The 16,982-nt window shown below is 54.0% G+C and overlaps 1 protein-coding gene across 3 annotated transcripts in view; it reads left to right on the top strand.

Annotated features, from left to right (window-relative positions):
* SPTBN2 (spectrin beta, non-erythrocytic 2) overlaps positions 1-16,982 on the top strand; it is a 44,611-nt gene that overhangs the window by 6,416 nt on the left and 21,213 nt on the right. The window contains exons 2-4 of one of the 3 annotated variants that reach the window (XM_036762901.1): positions 11,429-11,606; positions 15,739-15,890; positions 16,298-16,471. In XM_036762901.1, the coding sequence (XP_036618796.1) occupies positions 11,447-11,606; positions 15,739-15,890; positions 16,298-16,471 (486 nt within the window). In that variant the 5' untranslated portion in view covers positions 11,429-11,446. Of the gene's footprint in view, positions 1-11,157; positions 11,607-13,110; positions 13,463-15,738; positions 15,891-16,297; positions 16,472-16,982 lie in introns of those variants that run through there. The other 2 variants (XM_036762902.1, XM_036762899.1) reach the window with 2 other exon arrangements.

The following is a 16,982-nucleotide window of genomic DNA, read 5'->3' as shown; positions in this document are numbered from 1 at the left end:
ACCACTAAACAAAGGTAATTCCCTCAAGGTAAGTGAAATATGCCATGGCATTTAAGATGTATTGACTCTAGGGAACTGCCTGCCTTCTGATGGTTAAAAGGTTTGAAATGTCTGCAAAGTGTTCATTCAGGGGTTTATCAAAAAGATCACCTAAGAGGAAGTTACTATTAAGATATAGAATAATACATGTGTGTATATAATATGCCTCTAAGAGCATCTTGTGCAGGGAGAGGGCGGGGCAGAGCACAGTGTGGAGCCAGGAGGGCCAGACTCGAGGCTTGGCCTTGCCTTTGAGAGTGCTGACCCCTCTGGGCCTCAGGCTGCCATGTCTGGAGCCCAACACATTTTCCCTGATTGTGGGAACTGTGCTCTGCAGGCCCTTTCCATCACCAAAACCTCCAGGGCACTTAACCTGTAGGGTGATGGATATTCCTGGCAGGTGCACTGTAGCTTTAATTATCCTGCCTCATCCTAATAAAGGTCAACAGCAGTAGGACGGGCACGAAAGCCATCTTATGTGTGGATGGAACAAGCCGGTTCAAATCACCTTGACTATCCTGTCATCTAGCACGTGTCTTTATTTTAAATAAATGTGTTTTTAATGAGCTGCTCTACCTTAGGTCTTAGCCACCCTGGTTTGGTTGGACTGGCCTGAAGTCGCTGCTGTTAAAAACAGGTATAACAGAGTTAGAGAACCACCAAGTACTGCCCGTGGGACTGGACGAGACCTGCCCTGGGCAGCAGCAGCTTCTAGGGAAGAGGCTTTGTTTGGCCCAGTTATTCCTCCCTGCCAAATGTAGACCTAGAAAGGACCCCTGGCTACTATTACATTTGTGGATTGATCACATTGGACAGTTCAGTCCTAGCTTCTGTCAGAGATCCCTGGGAAACATTGGGGTCACTTAGCTTCTCTCCTAACTGGGACCTGAATAAATGGAGTTGGGGGGGGGGGGTGGAAGTGATGGCAGGCCTTTTCTCCAGTAGGCCTGCATCCCTCAATGAAGGTTGTGGCAAAGGCCAGGTTGAAAGCAAGACTTCACCCTGCCTCTATCCAGTACTTGATATGATCCCTCCATGGCTTCCCTTGGTCTGTTTAATCTTTAATCTTAAAAAGAGCACAGGAATACCAGAAGTTAGGGATTAAAAGCCACTTTGGCCTCTCCTTATAGTACAGTTTGTTACCAGCTTCTAAACATGTGAACCACCATAAGGAGAAAAATCTAAAACTGAAAGGCTTTTTTGGTTAGAATTTTCTCAGCTCAGACAGCATAATGCAGAAAGCTGGAGCCTTAGACTCCCCACCCCCCAGCGCCTGTTTCTCCATCTTTAATTGTGTGGCTTCCATCACCTCAGGGTCCCTTCTAGCTCTCCCCCTGTGGGAGGTGGTCCACACTGATCCCCAGTTCCAGCTGCCTTGGCTTAGGGCCTCAGGCCACCGAGGAACGAATAGAGTTCTCAGAGAAACAGCCTCTCAGCATCAGCCACAGAAGGGTCTGATGTCAGCATGATCCTCTTGTCCCAGACCCAGAAATCTGGGCCGCCTTTGGGCCAGAATTCCCTGAGTTGATAAGTGGGGCTGGGAAGCTGCAGTGAGTGAGGACAGGTCAGAGAGGCTGATTGATGGGAAGGGGGGGAGTTAGTGGAAAAGCCTTGGACTAGAACGCAGCCCGCCCGCCCGCCTGCAGAGACTCCGGAGAGAATAAATGGAGGAGAGCCGGAGGAAGGGGCGAGCCCGAGAGCTGGCAGGGTCGGAGGAGGAATTGTGAGACGCAGAGCCGAGGCCGGGCACCGCACAGAGCTCTGCTACAAGGCTTCCAGTAAGTCCCTGGAGGCCGAGGCGACCCCCGGGCTGTCGCTTTGGGGGGCCGGGACCACCCCCGCGCGCGCCCGGTTGCCATGGCGCCGGGCTGGGGGGCCGGGCCGCGGCTCCAGATGGTGCCGAGCGCCCCGCATCCCGAGGGAGCGGGCGGCGGGGGGCGGCTATTGTCCTCCTTTGCCTGCTGCCGCCGCCGCCGCATTCCTGCTGCTCGCGCCCGGCCCGCGCGTCACCGCCGCCGCCGCGCGCCCGCACCCGCACCCGCACCCCGCGCCCGCCGGCGGCCGGCTGCCAGCCCCGCGCTCCGCGCGCCCTCCGCTCCACTCCAGCCTCGCGCGTGTGCCGGGCAGCTGCCCGGCGCTCCGCTCCGCCTCCTCCCCCGCCCCCGCCGGCGGCCGCACCGGTGCCGAAGACCGGCCGCCACCCCCCGCTCCCCCCAAACGGTCCCGTCCCGGCCGCGGCGTCCCATCGGTTGATCGCGATCGTGGCCTGGCCGGGCCTCCGAGGTAGGGAGGGAGGGAGCCAGTGCGGGACCGGGGGGGGCGCTTTGTCGGGCGGGGGTGGGGGGGGCGGCCGTGACGGTGCTGGTGATGAGCTCAGCTTTGTGCATCCGGCGGCGGGGGTGCGCCGAGCCCCAGCTGGCAGAAGCCGGCCGGTGAGGGCGGGGAGGAGGAGGGCAGCTCAGGGCTCCTGTTAGATAAAGGGGGCTTCCCTGCCAGGGAGTGGGGGGCAGAACTGGCAGCTGCTTGGCAGGAGATATTGAGGCGGTCTGCTTTTTCAGGTGTCCCTGGCGTTTGCAACCCAGTGGGCTTTGAAGATATTTGTGACCGATTCCCTGAAGGGGGTGGGACAGGGGATTAGCGGTCCTCACCTCTCCCAGAGGGCCTCTGCCAGGGATGCCGAAGTGGTTTTGTCGTCGGGAGGCTGAGTGGCCGCCTCCGGTGGCGACATGTTCATCTCCAGTTACTGGGGACATGTGTGAATCTGTGTGTCTCGGGCCCTGTGCTCATCTTCCCCCCACCCCCAGCAAGTGTCAGGGTAGCCGGGTAGCCGTGTGGCTGTGACAGGCATTGTCAGCAGTCCAGAGGAACAATTGGAGACGCTGCCGCGTCCATCAGGGGAAGCAGCCCCTGCCCGGATGGGTCTGCCCTCAGATCCCGCTGAGAAAGGGGAACGGCCCATAGGGAAGAGTCAAGGCCCTGCCTCTGTGGGAAGGAGCTGGCAAAGGTGATCTTTATGTGTGTGCCTGGGCAGGGAGCCTCTGGGCATAGCCCCTCCGCCGGGCATGGCCCCTTCGCTGGGGCACTGCTGCCAAGTCCAGTGCTACAATCGTTTCTTCCCATCCACTTTTGCTCCAGTTCTGGGAGATCTCCCAAACCACACCCCGTGGGCTCCCATGACGGCTTTTCTTAGATACAGGTTCGACCCTGCCCTAACCTGCTGCCAGTGTTCCTGTAGGCTGTTTCAACAGCTGCCCTCCTCCACCCCAAAACCAGCTGCCTCCCAGGGCAGGAGAACTGGCAGTTTCTGTGTGGGCCAGGTCATCCAAATGGGCGTGGGGTTTGAAAGTGCAGTGGGCAGTGAGTTCTAAATATGCCCCTCCATTAGTTAACTTTGGAGTGCCCTCGGAAGGATTAAAGGCCTGGGGAGGAAAGGGCAGAGAACACGGGGTACCCTCCTGAGAGGGAGCATGATGGCTCAGGAGGGGAGGCCGGCCACCCGATTTCAGAGGTGGGGTCTGGACCCTGCACCTGGGTCCGGGAGCACAATCCTGCAGGACTCCATGGGCTCCAAGAAGCTCCCTCGGTCCCCTTCCTGGGCAGCCACCCTCCACTTTTAAGCTTCAGATCGCTCTGGCAGACGCTGTAGCTCTCTGTTCCTTTTCTCTTCCACCAGTGTGTACTTAAAGTCACGTAAACTATCCTTAGCTCCCCGTCTTGCTGGTGCCTTCTGCTCTCCTGCCTGGCCCTCATGCTGCACTCCACATCTCTCTTGCCATCTAGTCCTCCCTAGTGCTGTTATGCTTCTGTCCGCCCCACCCCTGCCCCGATTACCAGCTCTCTCTCCTCCTTCTTGATGTGGATCCCATTCTAGACTTCATGAACTCCATTTCTTTCTCCTTGTCAGATATTCCTGGCACTGTGTTGGCTCAGTATGTCTCTGGCACATTCCATCATCACTCTGAATCCTGAAGTTGCAGATACAGAAATTCTGCACCCACTTAGCCTTGGGGACAACCTGGACTGAAAAGCAAAGGTCTGGGGAGTTACCCCTGGGATGTCCGAGGTGCACTCCCACCTGGGTCGATGGAGGCACCTTCCCCCCTCAGTCGGTGGAGGTGCGCCACCCCTCGGTCTATGGAGGGCCCCCCGTTGATGGAGGTGCGCTCCCGCCTCGGTCGATGGAGGTTCCCCCACCTCGGTCGATGTAGGTGCACCCCACCTCGGTCTATGGAGGCCCCCCCGTTGATGGAGGTGCGCTCCCCCCTCGGTCAATGGAGGTGCGCTCCCCCTTCAGGCGTCTGTGGCTCGAGCCTCACAGCCCCCCCCCCCCACCGCACCTCCCTCCCAGCAAAACAGCCTTGCTTCTCATCTTCTTAGGACTCAGTTCTGAGATTTGCTCTGCACAGTCTCCATTTACTTCTCCTTTTACGGGAGGCTAACAGTACTTGTTAAAGGGTTGCTAGGAATTGTTATGTAAATGCAAGGAGAGCCTTTTCTCAGAACCAGCCGCCCTCCTTCCCATTCATTCATCCATTCACTCATCAAGCACTTAGACACCTACTGTGTGCCAGGCCCTGAGAATGCAAAGGTGAAAATAGCAAAACCCAACTCTGCCCTCAAGGAGCGCTGGAAAGAGAGGAAAGGTGCAAAGATAAGTCAATAAAAAATAAAGTTGGGGGGGGTGCTCGAAGAACTGTGGTGACAGAGAAAGAACTGAAAGTTGGTAGCAAATGGGGAATCGAGGAACAGCAAAGGGGCCTGGGGCAGCCTCATTTCTAAGTTTGGGGTTTGGGAGGCAGGACCTCTGACAAAGCCAGCCAAGAAGAAGGGGATGGAGAAAATGTCTGGAAACAGGAACACAGGTGGGCAGGGCTTCCATCTAAATGCTGGGGCGTTGATTCAGGAAGAAGTGTTGTGCCTGCAATTGCCAGGATGTGGAATTAACTCTAGCTGTAAGAGTTTAAGCTACTCAGGTCCAGCCTCGAGGTTGATGGCTAAGAATAAGGTGCTGGTGATCCTGTAATCTGGATTAGCTGGTGTGCCCTGGCAGGGTCTGCCCAGCAGGCTGTACCTTGTAAACCACCAGAGGCCAGGGGGACACACAGGGTGAGGGTTCGTAGGGGAGCAGGCATGTGGATTTGTGAAAGGCAGCACGCAGTGGTCCTGGGAAATGGAAGGAGAGATGGCGAAATCAGACAGCAGAAGAGAAAAAGGTTTCTTTGAGACAGATTTAACCCTGCCCTCCCTGCAGCTTGTCATTCCCCTAGAGAGCTGGAGACATGTAAGAATATGGGCATAGAAAGAACCTAGGAATCTGGGACTGCCTAGAAACACAGATGTAGAAAATGTAAGGAAAAGCCAGAACAACAAGGAAGCCAGAGCTCTCGCTAACAGGTGCATCTGAATTGGTTCTGGAAGCAACAGGGATTTGAAGACCATGGGGACATAGGGCTTTAACGGGAACATAGAAAGAAGGGGAGTGTTGAGCAGTAGGGCCAAAAACAACAGGTATGCAGAGAAGCACAAACACAGGACGGTGTGGGGGTGCATCTGGGAGTGCCGCAGACTGAAGCTGTCCCTGACCCACCCTTGTTGAGCAGCCAGGGGCCTAAAGCAGCTGAGACCCAAGCCCTGTTGGGTTTGTGGGAATAGTAAGGAACTAGCAACCCTCCTTTCCCTTATGAAGTTCCTGCTGTGTGCCTACCTACTGTGTGCTGGGCACAGGGGATATAAGGGACAAAAGATGAATGAGCCTCTCACCTTGAGAAGGTCACATTCTATCAGCACCAAACAAACGAGGAAATGCAAAATCCACAGATGAGGAAAAATAGAAAATTTACAAAGTAATTGGGGAGCCTGGTGAGGGCACTGACTCTGAATTGGGGAAATCAGGAGAGGATTCTTGTAGGAGGAGACCCCTGGGGTGGTCTGCCAAGAGATAGAAGGAAGAAGAGAAAGTAAGAAAGAGGCGCAAAGGCATGAGGAGACTGGACAGGGAGAGAGAGAGAGAGAGAGAGAGAGCGCGCATAGTCATGCCTGGGAGCTACCTTTTCGAGGGGGCTTCATGGCCATTATCTCACTCGAGCTTCACAACAACGTTATGGGGGCGCATTGTACAGAAGAGGAGAGACGAGGTGACTTGCCCAGGACCGTGGAACTAATAAGGTCCGAGGCAGGATTAGAACTCAGGGCCGAACCCAGCGCTCAGTCTGCTACTCTCAGGATCACAGCTTCAGAGCTGGAATGGCCCTTAAAGACATTTGAATACTGTTCTTTCACTTTGCAGGTGAGGAAACTGAGGCTGTTATGACGTAGTCAGTGGCTGAGTAGTGATTTGAACTCAGAGCTTCTTGACTCCAAACCCAGATTACTTCGTTTTGATCATACATCTGTTGTGTGTGTGTTTATACATACGTTCACACACACACACACACACACACACACACACACACACACACACAGTTTCCTCCGGGTAAAATGTACACTTCCTCCAGGGAGGAACTGTCTTTTTCTGGTCCAAGCACCGTTCTGGGCAGATGACCAATAGGTATACAGGACTTTCAGTGCCAAACAGAGGGGTTTGCATTGGGTGGGAAGGCAGCTGGGAAACATGGGAGCTTTGGTGGGAAGTGGCCTGGTCACCCCCAGCCCCAGCCCCTGAGGCTCTATTGTCTTGTTTCTTCTTCAGCCTTTCTGAGAGTTGGTGTTGGGATGCTTGGGCCCAGCCAACTCCCTTGTGAGCACATGGGGAGAGTCCTCCTCCCCTGACAGAGGTGGTAGGGGCCTTCTTCTGTCCTTGGACCCCTGGGACCCCAAGCAGGTGCTGTCCTGCTGCAGAGGTGGCCAACACACGTGGTTCCAGACACTGTGTCCAGAATTCCCCTGGCCTCTGCTGCTCAGCTCTGGGGAAAGGAAGTCAGTGTGAGACGGAGCCCTTTGCTCTCCTACTTACTGGGGTGAAGGGGATACAGAGCCCAGGTCTGCCCACCTGCTTAGGGGCCCCCGGCACACATTTAGACTCAGGGCTAGAAAGCCTGTATCTTCAAATCTGTCTTCATGAGGGATACTACAGCCAGAGGAGCCCAGGTTTCTAGCATTGCTATCAGACCAGCCCTGAACTTAGAGCAGTCGCTGGACCAGAGTTCAAATCCAGGTTCAGAAACTTAACCACCTGTGTGATCTTGGGCAAGTCACTTCTCCAGTCTGGGCCTCAGTTTCCTCATATGTAAAATGGGGAGATCTCTGAGGCCTTTTTAGCTCTGGATCTGAGCTCTTATGATACTGTAAGACAGGTTCTGGAAAAACAAACGTCAGGGTTGATGACTGAATTCAGTAGATACTGTGCTGGGTCCTGGAGAGACAAAAAACAGTAATGAAAGTCTCAGGCCTCAAGGAACATCATTGGGGGGGTGGGGCAGGGCACAGGATAACATGTGCACGGATTAGCAAATCCAAAATGGTTTGTTGAGGGGAGCATTCTTTCCGCCTGGGGAAACGAAGAGAGGTTTCTTGGGGTGGGGGGAGACGGGAGAATGAAGGGCAGGGGGCAGAGCATTCCAGGCCTGGAGAAAACCAGGGCAAAGGTGTGTTTAGCAGGTGAAAGGTCCTAGAAGAGCTCTGTTCTCTCATAAATAGCCCTACAGAGGAGCCAGGAGGTGCCAAGCAGGCACCCAGTGGAACAGTGGATCAGAGAGAAACTCCAGTATGTTCCTCTGTCTTACCCTGGCCTGCACAAAAAGGCAGCCCAGAGCCCCAGGTGCTTGGAGATAGGATTTTCCAGGGGCAAGGGGGGGAGCAGGGAGGGAGTCAGGTAAACAGGGTCTGAAACCCTGAGTAGGACCTCACTAGAGGCAACCCCATCTGACCTCTGGCAAGATCTCAGTCCTAGCCTGTCAGAGCACCAAGAGGGGTTCAAAGCCACCCCCCAGTGGGTCACTGGGTATGAGTGATCAGTATATGCATGCCTCTGAGCATCAGTAGCCAAAAGAAAGGGCCAGCTCGGTGACCTAATACACAACCCAGGGGGGACCTTGGAGGAGATCTGAAAACAGAATGATCTTCAGATTCCAGTTGGGATCGGTCAAGACAACAGCAAGGCAGGGGATGGAGTGAGAAGGAGACAAGGAGAGGCCAAGGCCAGAACCCATCCTAGGCTATCAGAACACACAGGTGGAGTCATGGATTGAGGCAAGGGTGGGGCCTAGTCTCGACCACCTCATCCAGACCACAAGGGCAGAACCAAACAAGGTTTGTCTCTGTATTCTAAGAGTAGATGAAGGGGTGGAGCCTGGCCCAGGCCCAAAGTCCCAATCCAGGAGTTGAGCCTAGAAACATGACTAAATACAAATACCTAAAGGTAAGCCCAAAAGAAGAAAACAAGGCAAGTGCCCTTGAGAATAAATAGCTTAGAACAGGAGACAGAACACCTTACCCCCTAAGAGAATGCAGCAAACAGAACTCCACGATTCCATGATACAGCAAGAAATGTTTGAGTCAAAAGACTGAAAAATTAGAAGAATTTGTAAAGTATCTACCATCAAAAACAACGGACCTGGAAAACAGGAGAAACAATTAAAGAATCATCAGATTCCTTGAAAATCATGAATTAAAAAAAACAACTTGCATATTATATTTCAAGAAATCACAAGAGAAAACTGCCCAGAACTATTAGAAGATAGGACAAGTTAAAAATAGAAACCACTGGTCATCTCCTAAAAGATTCTCCAAATTGTAAACAACCAAGAATATCATAGTCAAAATCCAGAGCTTCTGGGTTTAAAAAAAAATACTGTGAACAGCCAGCATAGAGTTCAGGTGCCAAGGAAGTGCAGTCAGGGTCACAAAAGACTATGATACAGCTACTTCAAAGGAGAGAAAATCTTGGAGCATGATGTTCTACAAGAAAAAGAAAAAGAAAAAGGCATCCAGCCAAGGGCATGCAGAGAGATATCACATAAAAGGAATAGCCAGTAGGGCAGTGGCCTAGCATGTGTATGTGTAAATGAGCCTGGAATGAGAGGCCAGGCCAGGATATGAAGGGCTTTAAATAACAAATAGAGGCTTTTGCATTTTATCTTAGAGACAACAGGGAGTGAGAAGCTTCTTGAATAGAAATAAGGCTTTTGGTTTTGTAGCCCTAACCTGATGGACTCTACCAGAATCCCTTTACTTTAAGACTGTGCCCAGAGGTTCAGTTGCTTCCAGGCTTCATAACCAGATAGATCCGTCATGTGGATCCTTGTTCCTGTCAATCCTGTGCCTCCAGCAGCCTTTGTTCAGAATGATTCAACCTTGCCTGATGTTGATTTCTGTGTCAATATTTGCAGATCTAACGCAGAGGGCACAGCCCTAGGATATATGGTGGTTTGGGGAGAGAAAAAGCAATCTGAAGTCTCTCTTCCCTGCCCAGGCTTGGGTAGCCCTCTGCTGACAGATGAAATAGCAGTTCCTTCACTGAAGCTGCTCCCAAAACAGCCCTGAGCAGTAGACATGGAGAGGGTCACCTATCTCTGTTTACCTATCGTCTGATGTCCTCCCCACTTCCACACAGTCTGTTCTCATGACTAGTCCTTCCCTTCCCTCAAGCCCCAAGAAAGACTTCCCCTTACCCCCTTTCTGTTCTCTGCCACCCTGGCTCTAACTTCTCATGTTTGTGCAGCTTTGGACCAATGCTGATTCCTCAAAGAAGGACAAATGAAGTCCCAGACTCAGGGTTCCAGGGGGACCCAAGGTTCCCTCCATGGAGCTGAGCTTGCAAGGCTCACCCTGACAGAAAGCTTTTGCAGATTCCCCTCAGTTACCAGTGTGCTGCTGCTGCTGCTGCTGCTTCTCCCCCTCCTCCTCAGATCATCTTATCTTTACTTCTCTGTAGACCACTATCTCTCCATAGAATATGAGCTCCTTAAGGGCAGGCCCTGTTTTATGTTTGAACCCTAGACTCTAGCACGATGCCTGGCATGCATAAGACATTTAATAAATATTTGAACTGAATTGATGGTTTATGCTGGACCTTTGGTGGGACTATCTGATGAGCTAGTGGGGGTGGAAGAAATTCACATGTTTGTTTTGAGGAGAAAAATATTTGTTTGAGTAAAGTCCTGAATAGCCCTGGCAGGACCACAGAGATGGCCATACTATTTACTTATTAGCACCATAGGCCTGGGACCCTAGAAGAGATCACAAGTCCTGATTACTGAGGAGGAGCCCTGTAGCTCTGAAAGAAAGGGCCACATTTTAAAACAAATGAATGTTAAAAAAATGTTTTTACTTGTAATTGGGGGGAAAAACAAAATACGATTTAAAAAAACAAAAATGAAAGAAAGGACCACAAATCCCCCACTTTTTGTTTCCAGTACATCTTCCCTGAGGGATCCTCAGGTCCATTCGTCTCTAGGAGCTGGGCTTTCTCTAGCCCCAGAAGCCTCCTGGAGGCTCTTCCTTCTCCTGCACTAGACTTCGGTTAAAGCAGCTTGCTGCTCATTCCTCCATCCCTCACCTTCTGACACATGCTGCATGCTGTGCCAGGCTAGGCCTGCTTCTCCTTTTGCTCACTGTCTTCTCTCTGTCTCTCCTTCTCTCTCTCTGTCTCCCTCTCTCTCCCAAACTCCCCAGCCTTGCCACAGCTCTGCCACAGGCTGCCTTGCCTCCACCATCCCCATCCCCCCTGCACTGCTCCATTCCTCTTGGCATGTTGCCTCAGAGGTGATATCTTATCTTTATTTCATTCTGGCACATAAACAAATGATTCCAGTTTGGTAATGATTATGATAATAATTCCTATGAACACAGTACCTTAAGACTTAAAAATGGGGAGATTGGGAATGCAGGGCAGGGGAGAGAAGAAAGAGCAGATTTGGGAGATAGAAGTTTAAAGATTAACTTTGATGAGAGCTCCGGCCACTAAAGTCCTTGGCCCTGTCCATTGGTTCAGTATCAAGCTGATTTATTGGTGGAAATGGCATTAAAGAAGAGGCCTGAACACCTGCTTGGCTGCTGCCCTGAGGCCCGTGGGACTTCTCCATGAGATTCACAGCTGAGACCTTCCCAGGGGTTGGACTGGGAGCTTCTTGAGGACATGCACTGTCTGACTTGCCTCTGTATCCCCAGCACTAAGCCCCTAGCAAAGGCTTAATAAATGCTTTATTCCTTGCTCAAACTTCCCCTGCCCCCTTCTTTCTCTTACCAAATTGGGTCAGGTGTGGGCAGGCTTGAATTTGGAGTCAGATTTAGTGGGTTCACATCTTTTCTCTGACCCTTAGGAACTGTGGAACCACAGACAAACATGCCTCTTCATCTCTCTGAGACTCAGTTTCTCCACTTGTAGAAGAGCCTGCTTCCCACGATTGCTGCAAGGCTCATGTCGAGTTATTATCACTAACTATCCCCACAGGACTGTCCCTCTGCCACCATGAGCAGCACCCTGCAGTCACCCACAGACTTTGACAGCTTGGAGATCCAGGGCCAATACAGTGATGTCAACAACCGTTGGGAGCTGCCCGACGTGGACTGGGACAACGAGGGCAGCTCGGCCCGGCTCTTTGAGCGCTCCCGGATCAAGGCCCTGGCAGGTGGGTTCTCTGTTCCCCTTCATCGGAGGAGAGAAGGGGTGGACAGGTGGAAGCTGACCGTGACCACTCTAGCAGTGCTTTGGGGAGAGAAGGGGCTGGCCTCTAAGTTGGTTCTCATAGGAGGTAGACCCCAGATACAACCTGGATCCAGCCTCCTAGGATGGTGGTTTTCCCCAGCTCCTTCCCTCTGCATAGACCCAAGAAGCCTTGCTGGCTAGCTCCCAGTCGTGGCCTTTCTCCCTTCCCTCATCCAGTTCTCTGGCGCCCTTTTCTTTTTCAGCCCCCCAGTTGTTTCTTCCTTGATTCATACTGCTTTTTTCCTCATCTCATCTCCCCACCTGAACCATTATCCCTCCACCTGTTTCCTGCATCATGTGTCCTGGGCCTGCCTGCTGCCTCTTCCTTCTGCCGTTTCTCTGATGTGCTCAGACTGCCCTGGCCCCTGCCCTCCCCTCCAGCCCTTGCCCTCCCCTCTGACTCCTCCAAGCACCCACAGACCTGTCAGACGGGCCCTGCTGCGTTCCTGGGCTGAGTTGTCATGACGATGAGAGAGCATGCCACCTGACAGTGCCAGACCCTGGCCCCTACACCCCACATCTGACTGGCCCGGTTTCCCAGGCCTCCTACAGGAGACCTTCCCGTGGGATGCTTGAATGGTCAGGGGTCAAGTCCAGGGATCAGACTGTGGGAATTGCTCCTTGAGGTGTCCCTTGGGCTGCCCTCCATCCCTGCGCCTCTGCTTATGTCCTCAAGGAGGCTTCTATATGTCTGTGCCGTGCAAAAAGAAAGGTCTGGGAGAAGACCGGATGGATGGGGAAGGCTTTGGTTAACCCAGCAGGTGGGAGAGCAGGGGAAGGAAGCTCCCGGTGTGGGAAGAAGGAGAATCTGGCTGTCCCAGGCTCCTTTGCTGTCTGTCTGCTTGGGAGTGGCCCAAAGTGTGAGGGCCCCAGGCCAGGGCAGGGCTCTGCCAAGGGAGACAGAGGTGGGTGGAGCTGGAGCCACAAAGGGTTGTGGGGGGGGGGGGGGCAGCGGGGGCGGGGGCGGGGAGGAATCCTCCCCCATCTGTCCCTTCCCCAAACCCTCAAGGCCAAGGGAGGAGATTGCTCCCCTGGCTGGAAGGTAGGGTCCCCACTGTGGAGGCCTCAGGAACAGAGCTAACCAGTGAGCTGGGAAGGGGTCCTCAGGGCCACCCAGAGAGGCCCATCCTTTCTCTGCCAGCCCCGGTCTGGAAAGTGGGGGTTTCACACCCCTCTCCTGCTGTCTCTCCTTTGGGTTCTTCTCAGACATCTCAGGATCTTGGAAGTAGGCTCTCCCCAGGAGGAGCTGTTAGAGAGCGCTCAAAGATCCCACCTCCCCCGCAGGGCCTGGCCCTGCCCCAGTCCATTGGCTCTGCCTCCTCCCCTCCCCCGCTGCTGTCCAACCTGTTTGTCTGGAGCGTCCCCTGGCTCTGCCCCTGCCTGCCAGACAGCTCAGCCAGGTGTGCCCCCTTCTGCCTGGCCCAGCAGCAGCAGCAGCAGCAGCGCCCGGAGCTCAGCAGCTCAGAAGTCCCCTGAGTCCTCGGCCCCTGCCACCCCCCATATCCAGGACCCCAGGCTACCCCACTCCCACAGGGCTGACCATCAACTCAGGCCCCTGGCTGGGGGAGATGGACTCTGGGCTCTCAACTCTGTAGAGAGTAGCAGACAACATGAATGGGGATGGGTTCATGGGGAATGGCTTCAATGGGGTCAGGGAGCCCCACTATGAGGCTACAGAGGGGGCCCAGCGCCCAGGGAGCCCCCTGCTCTCCCCTGCTGCTTTCATTAACTCTGCCCAGTATGCCAGCGTGTTGGAAGGCCGGTTCAAACAGCTCCAAGGTGAGGGTCCCGTGGGCAGGAGGGCCTGTCATGGACGGGAGAGAAAATGTGTGTGTGCGTGTATACGGGCGGTGGGGTGGGGGGGGCAGACGCTGAGATGACCTGGGCTGAGTCAGAGGGAAGGGGAAATGGGAGAGGAATTGGGGACTGGGGTGATTGGAGAAAAAAGGAGAGGAGGAGGGCAAGCATTTATTAAGTGCCTGCTGTGTGCTACATACTGTGCTAAGCATTTTACAAATACCATTCCATTTGATTATAAGGAAATGTGGAGTTTGGCAATGGAGAAGGACAGTAGGTTGGTTCAGTGACTGGTGGATAAAAGCTGAGGGCAAGAAGGCACCTGAAGGGTTGCATGTGTGTCTGTGTGGGGAGGACCCAAGGCGCTGTCGTGGGGAAGCCTGCTAGATGGAGGACCCACTGAGTGGGCCGGTGTGCGTGTGCGTCTGTGTCTCTGTGTGTCTCTGTGTGTGTGTGTGTGTGTGTGTGTGTGTGCGCGCGCGCACGAGTGAGGATGTGTTTCTGTCCTGTGTGTGGGTGGCTAAATGTAGGTGAAGAGACTCTGGGTAGAAGAAAGGGGGTCATGGAGAATTTAGGTGTGTGCGTGTGTGTCTCTGTGTCTGTGTGTGTGTGTGTGCATGCATGAGGGTGTCTCGAGCAGGGCTAAGGCACAAGTCTCGAGGGACTCCAAATCGGAGTCAGCAGAGATAGCAGTAGAAACACAGAGGGCTGTATGAGCTTCCTGCAGTCTGGCATCTGTGTACTCTTGAAGTTCTGGGTGTGTCTGTGGGCCTAGGAAGACTCCCAGTGTATGTAGATTTACTGGCGAAACAGGGCTTTGCCTCTGCCCCTCCTCCTTCCGGACACATTGGTTTGTGTCACTTTTTCCTCCCCTTCCTAACCTCAGTTGGCTCTGACCCAGACAGGCAAGGTTGGCTAAGGACAGCTGGGGCTTGAGACACAAAAAGGGAAAACAGCGGGTCTTGGTCAGACTTTAGTCAGTGTCTCCTCTCAGGGCTCTGGACGGTGACCCCAGGAGTGGCTTATGGAAGGGGCTGGGGGCAGTGGCAGGGGGAGACAGGGGTTTGGATGGGTTTTCATGGATCTGGGAGCAGAACAAACAGGACCATCAATTTAGAGGGGAAGGTCCCTCAGAGTCCAAATGCTGGTCTAGCCCCACCCCCCACTTTATATGGAGGGGAAACCGAGGCTGGGCTGTGAAAGTGAGAGAGCCAAAAATGATGAGATCCCAGGGCACATGCTGCCTCTGAGATCACAGGCACTCAGACCTTAGAGAAGGAAACCTTGACCTTGACTTTCCCCAAACACTTAAAGACAGGGAGGGACCCAGGAAATAGAAGCTGGTCCTTCTGTGTGTGTGATCCAGCAGAGAGGAAACCCTGGGGCCCCCTCAGAGGAGGGCGTCCTGGGAAGGCTGCTAGGATGGCCATGCCCCAGGCCAGAGGATTCTCTCCATGGCCCCTCTTCGTGAACATCTCTGGAGGAAAACGAGGTTCTGGCTTCTCTGGGGACACTGTTGGACAACATCCCTAATGACCGGCTGTCCCTTATAATTGAGGCCCAACAGCTCCCATTGGGGTGCTCTCAGGTTTGCAAAGTGCTTTCCTTGGACTCTCGTCTGAGCTTTGTGACAGCCCTGGCAGCTAGGGAGAAAGGCATGATCATCCCCATTTTACAGATAAGGAAATAAGCTCAGGAAGAGGGTGACTTGCCCAAGGTTCCACGGCTCTTGAAAGTGTCTCAAGGAGATTTGAGCCAAGGGCTCTACAGACCCCAAGTGTACGGCTCTTCCCATCCAGTGCCTGAGTTGTGGGCCTGTGATCTCATGAACCAGAGTCAGGTAGTCAGGAACGACCAAGTATGGAGGTAACACCTGCATCAAGCATTGTGTGCTTCTGATGAGTCAGTGGCCCTCTCTGGACCAAAGTTTCTTCATCTGTAGCATGATGGGGTTGGGTCTTCCAGCCCAGGATTCCTTCTGGCTCAGCTGCTTGGGATCCTGTGAATGAGCTGAGGTCACAGGGGAGGGAAGGAGAGCTTCTGGGCTACAGGAGGGGACAGCCTGGCCCCTTGGCACTGCTCCCCTCTCTCTTCTGTACTCAACATGAGCCCAAGCTGGGTTGTCAGGCTTCCCTTCTCCTGGTTCCCTCTGCTGACTCTGGGATCGCCTCCCTGAGGGGTGGCCTTGGAGCAGTGATTTAGAAGTCGGGGGCCAAGGGTGGGATGAGCCATGTTGACCCCATGTTGGTGCCCTCTAGATGAGCGAGAAGCTGTGCAGAAGAAAACCTTCACCAAGTGGGTGAACTCCCACCTGGCAAGAGTCACGTGCCGCGTGGGGGACCTGTACAGCGATCTTCGGGATGGGCGCAATCTGCTGAGATTGCTTGAAGTGCTTTCTGGAGAGACTTTGGTGAGTAGTGGAAATGGAGCCCAGGGAGTCCAAAGGGGCTGAGCCCCAGAGAGAAAGCTGAGCTGCTTTCTCCAAGGACGGCAGAAGGCTGAGAAGAGACCCCCGGATGGCGAGGGTGGTGGGCTTGCTCTCTGCCCACAGGAACAGTGGCCCCATTGAGCCAAGCTCCTTCCCCACACAGGCCGAAACCTGTTAATTCCCTGGGGAATCTTAATCTGCCCCAAACCCCACATCAAATCCCAGCTTTGGCCCCCTGAACTTTGGCTCCATTCGGTGACTGCCCCCATGTCCCCAACATTCCTTCTGCAGATGAATGCCAGGGGTGGATGGGGTGGGGCCGGGTGGGTGCTGTCCATTCTCCAGGCGAGAGGACCTTGTCCTCCATCCCCCACCTTCCTGTCCCCTAGCCAAAACCCACCAAAGGCCGCATGCGCATCCATTGCCTGGAGAATGTGGACAAGGCTTTGCAGTTTCTGAAGGAGCAGAAGGTACATTTGGAGAACATGGGCTCCCATGACATTGTGGACGGTAACCACCGCCTGACGCTTGGGTTGGTCTGGACCATCATCTTACGATTCCAGGTACACAGACAGTCAAGCTAAGATCCCCGCAGACCCAACCTCAGCCTTTCCATTTCCCTCTTCATCCCTGGGCATTGGGGATTTCAGAGTAGGTCACCCACAGGCATGACCCTTCCCTCTTCCCCATCCCTGTTGATGGCACTGCCAGCCTCCTCCCAGCCAGTTCAGTGCTTTTGGGGCCTCCCTCCTTCACCCCATCAGGTGCCCCTCCCACCTCTGTTGCTTCCTCTGTGCTCTCAGGGCCACCACATGCCTTACCCCCTCACCCGGACACCTGTCATTGCCTCTTGATTTCTCAAAGTGATCTTTCTAAAGCATGGGGGTGACCAGGGCACTCTTCCCTGCTCAGCAAACTCCGATGGCTCCCTATTGTCCCTAGAGTCAAACCCAGCATCCTCGCAATGCAGGGCCATCCCCCCAACCCCTGCCTGTCCCTGTCCCATCATTCTGGCACTCTAATCAAAGGGCCCTCTCTCTGCTCTCCACCCCCACCCCCCGCCTTTGGACCCTG

Source organism: Trichosurus vulpecula, chromosome 6 (genome assembly GCF_011100635.1).
Source record: "Trichosurus vulpecula isolate mTriVul1 chromosome 6, mTriVul1.pri, whole genome shotgun sequence".
NCBI classification, from domain to species: Eukaryota; Metazoa; Chordata; class Mammalia; order Diprotodontia; family Phalangeridae; genus Trichosurus; species Trichosurus vulpecula.
This window is presented reverse-complemented; position numbering and strand designations above follow the sequence as displayed.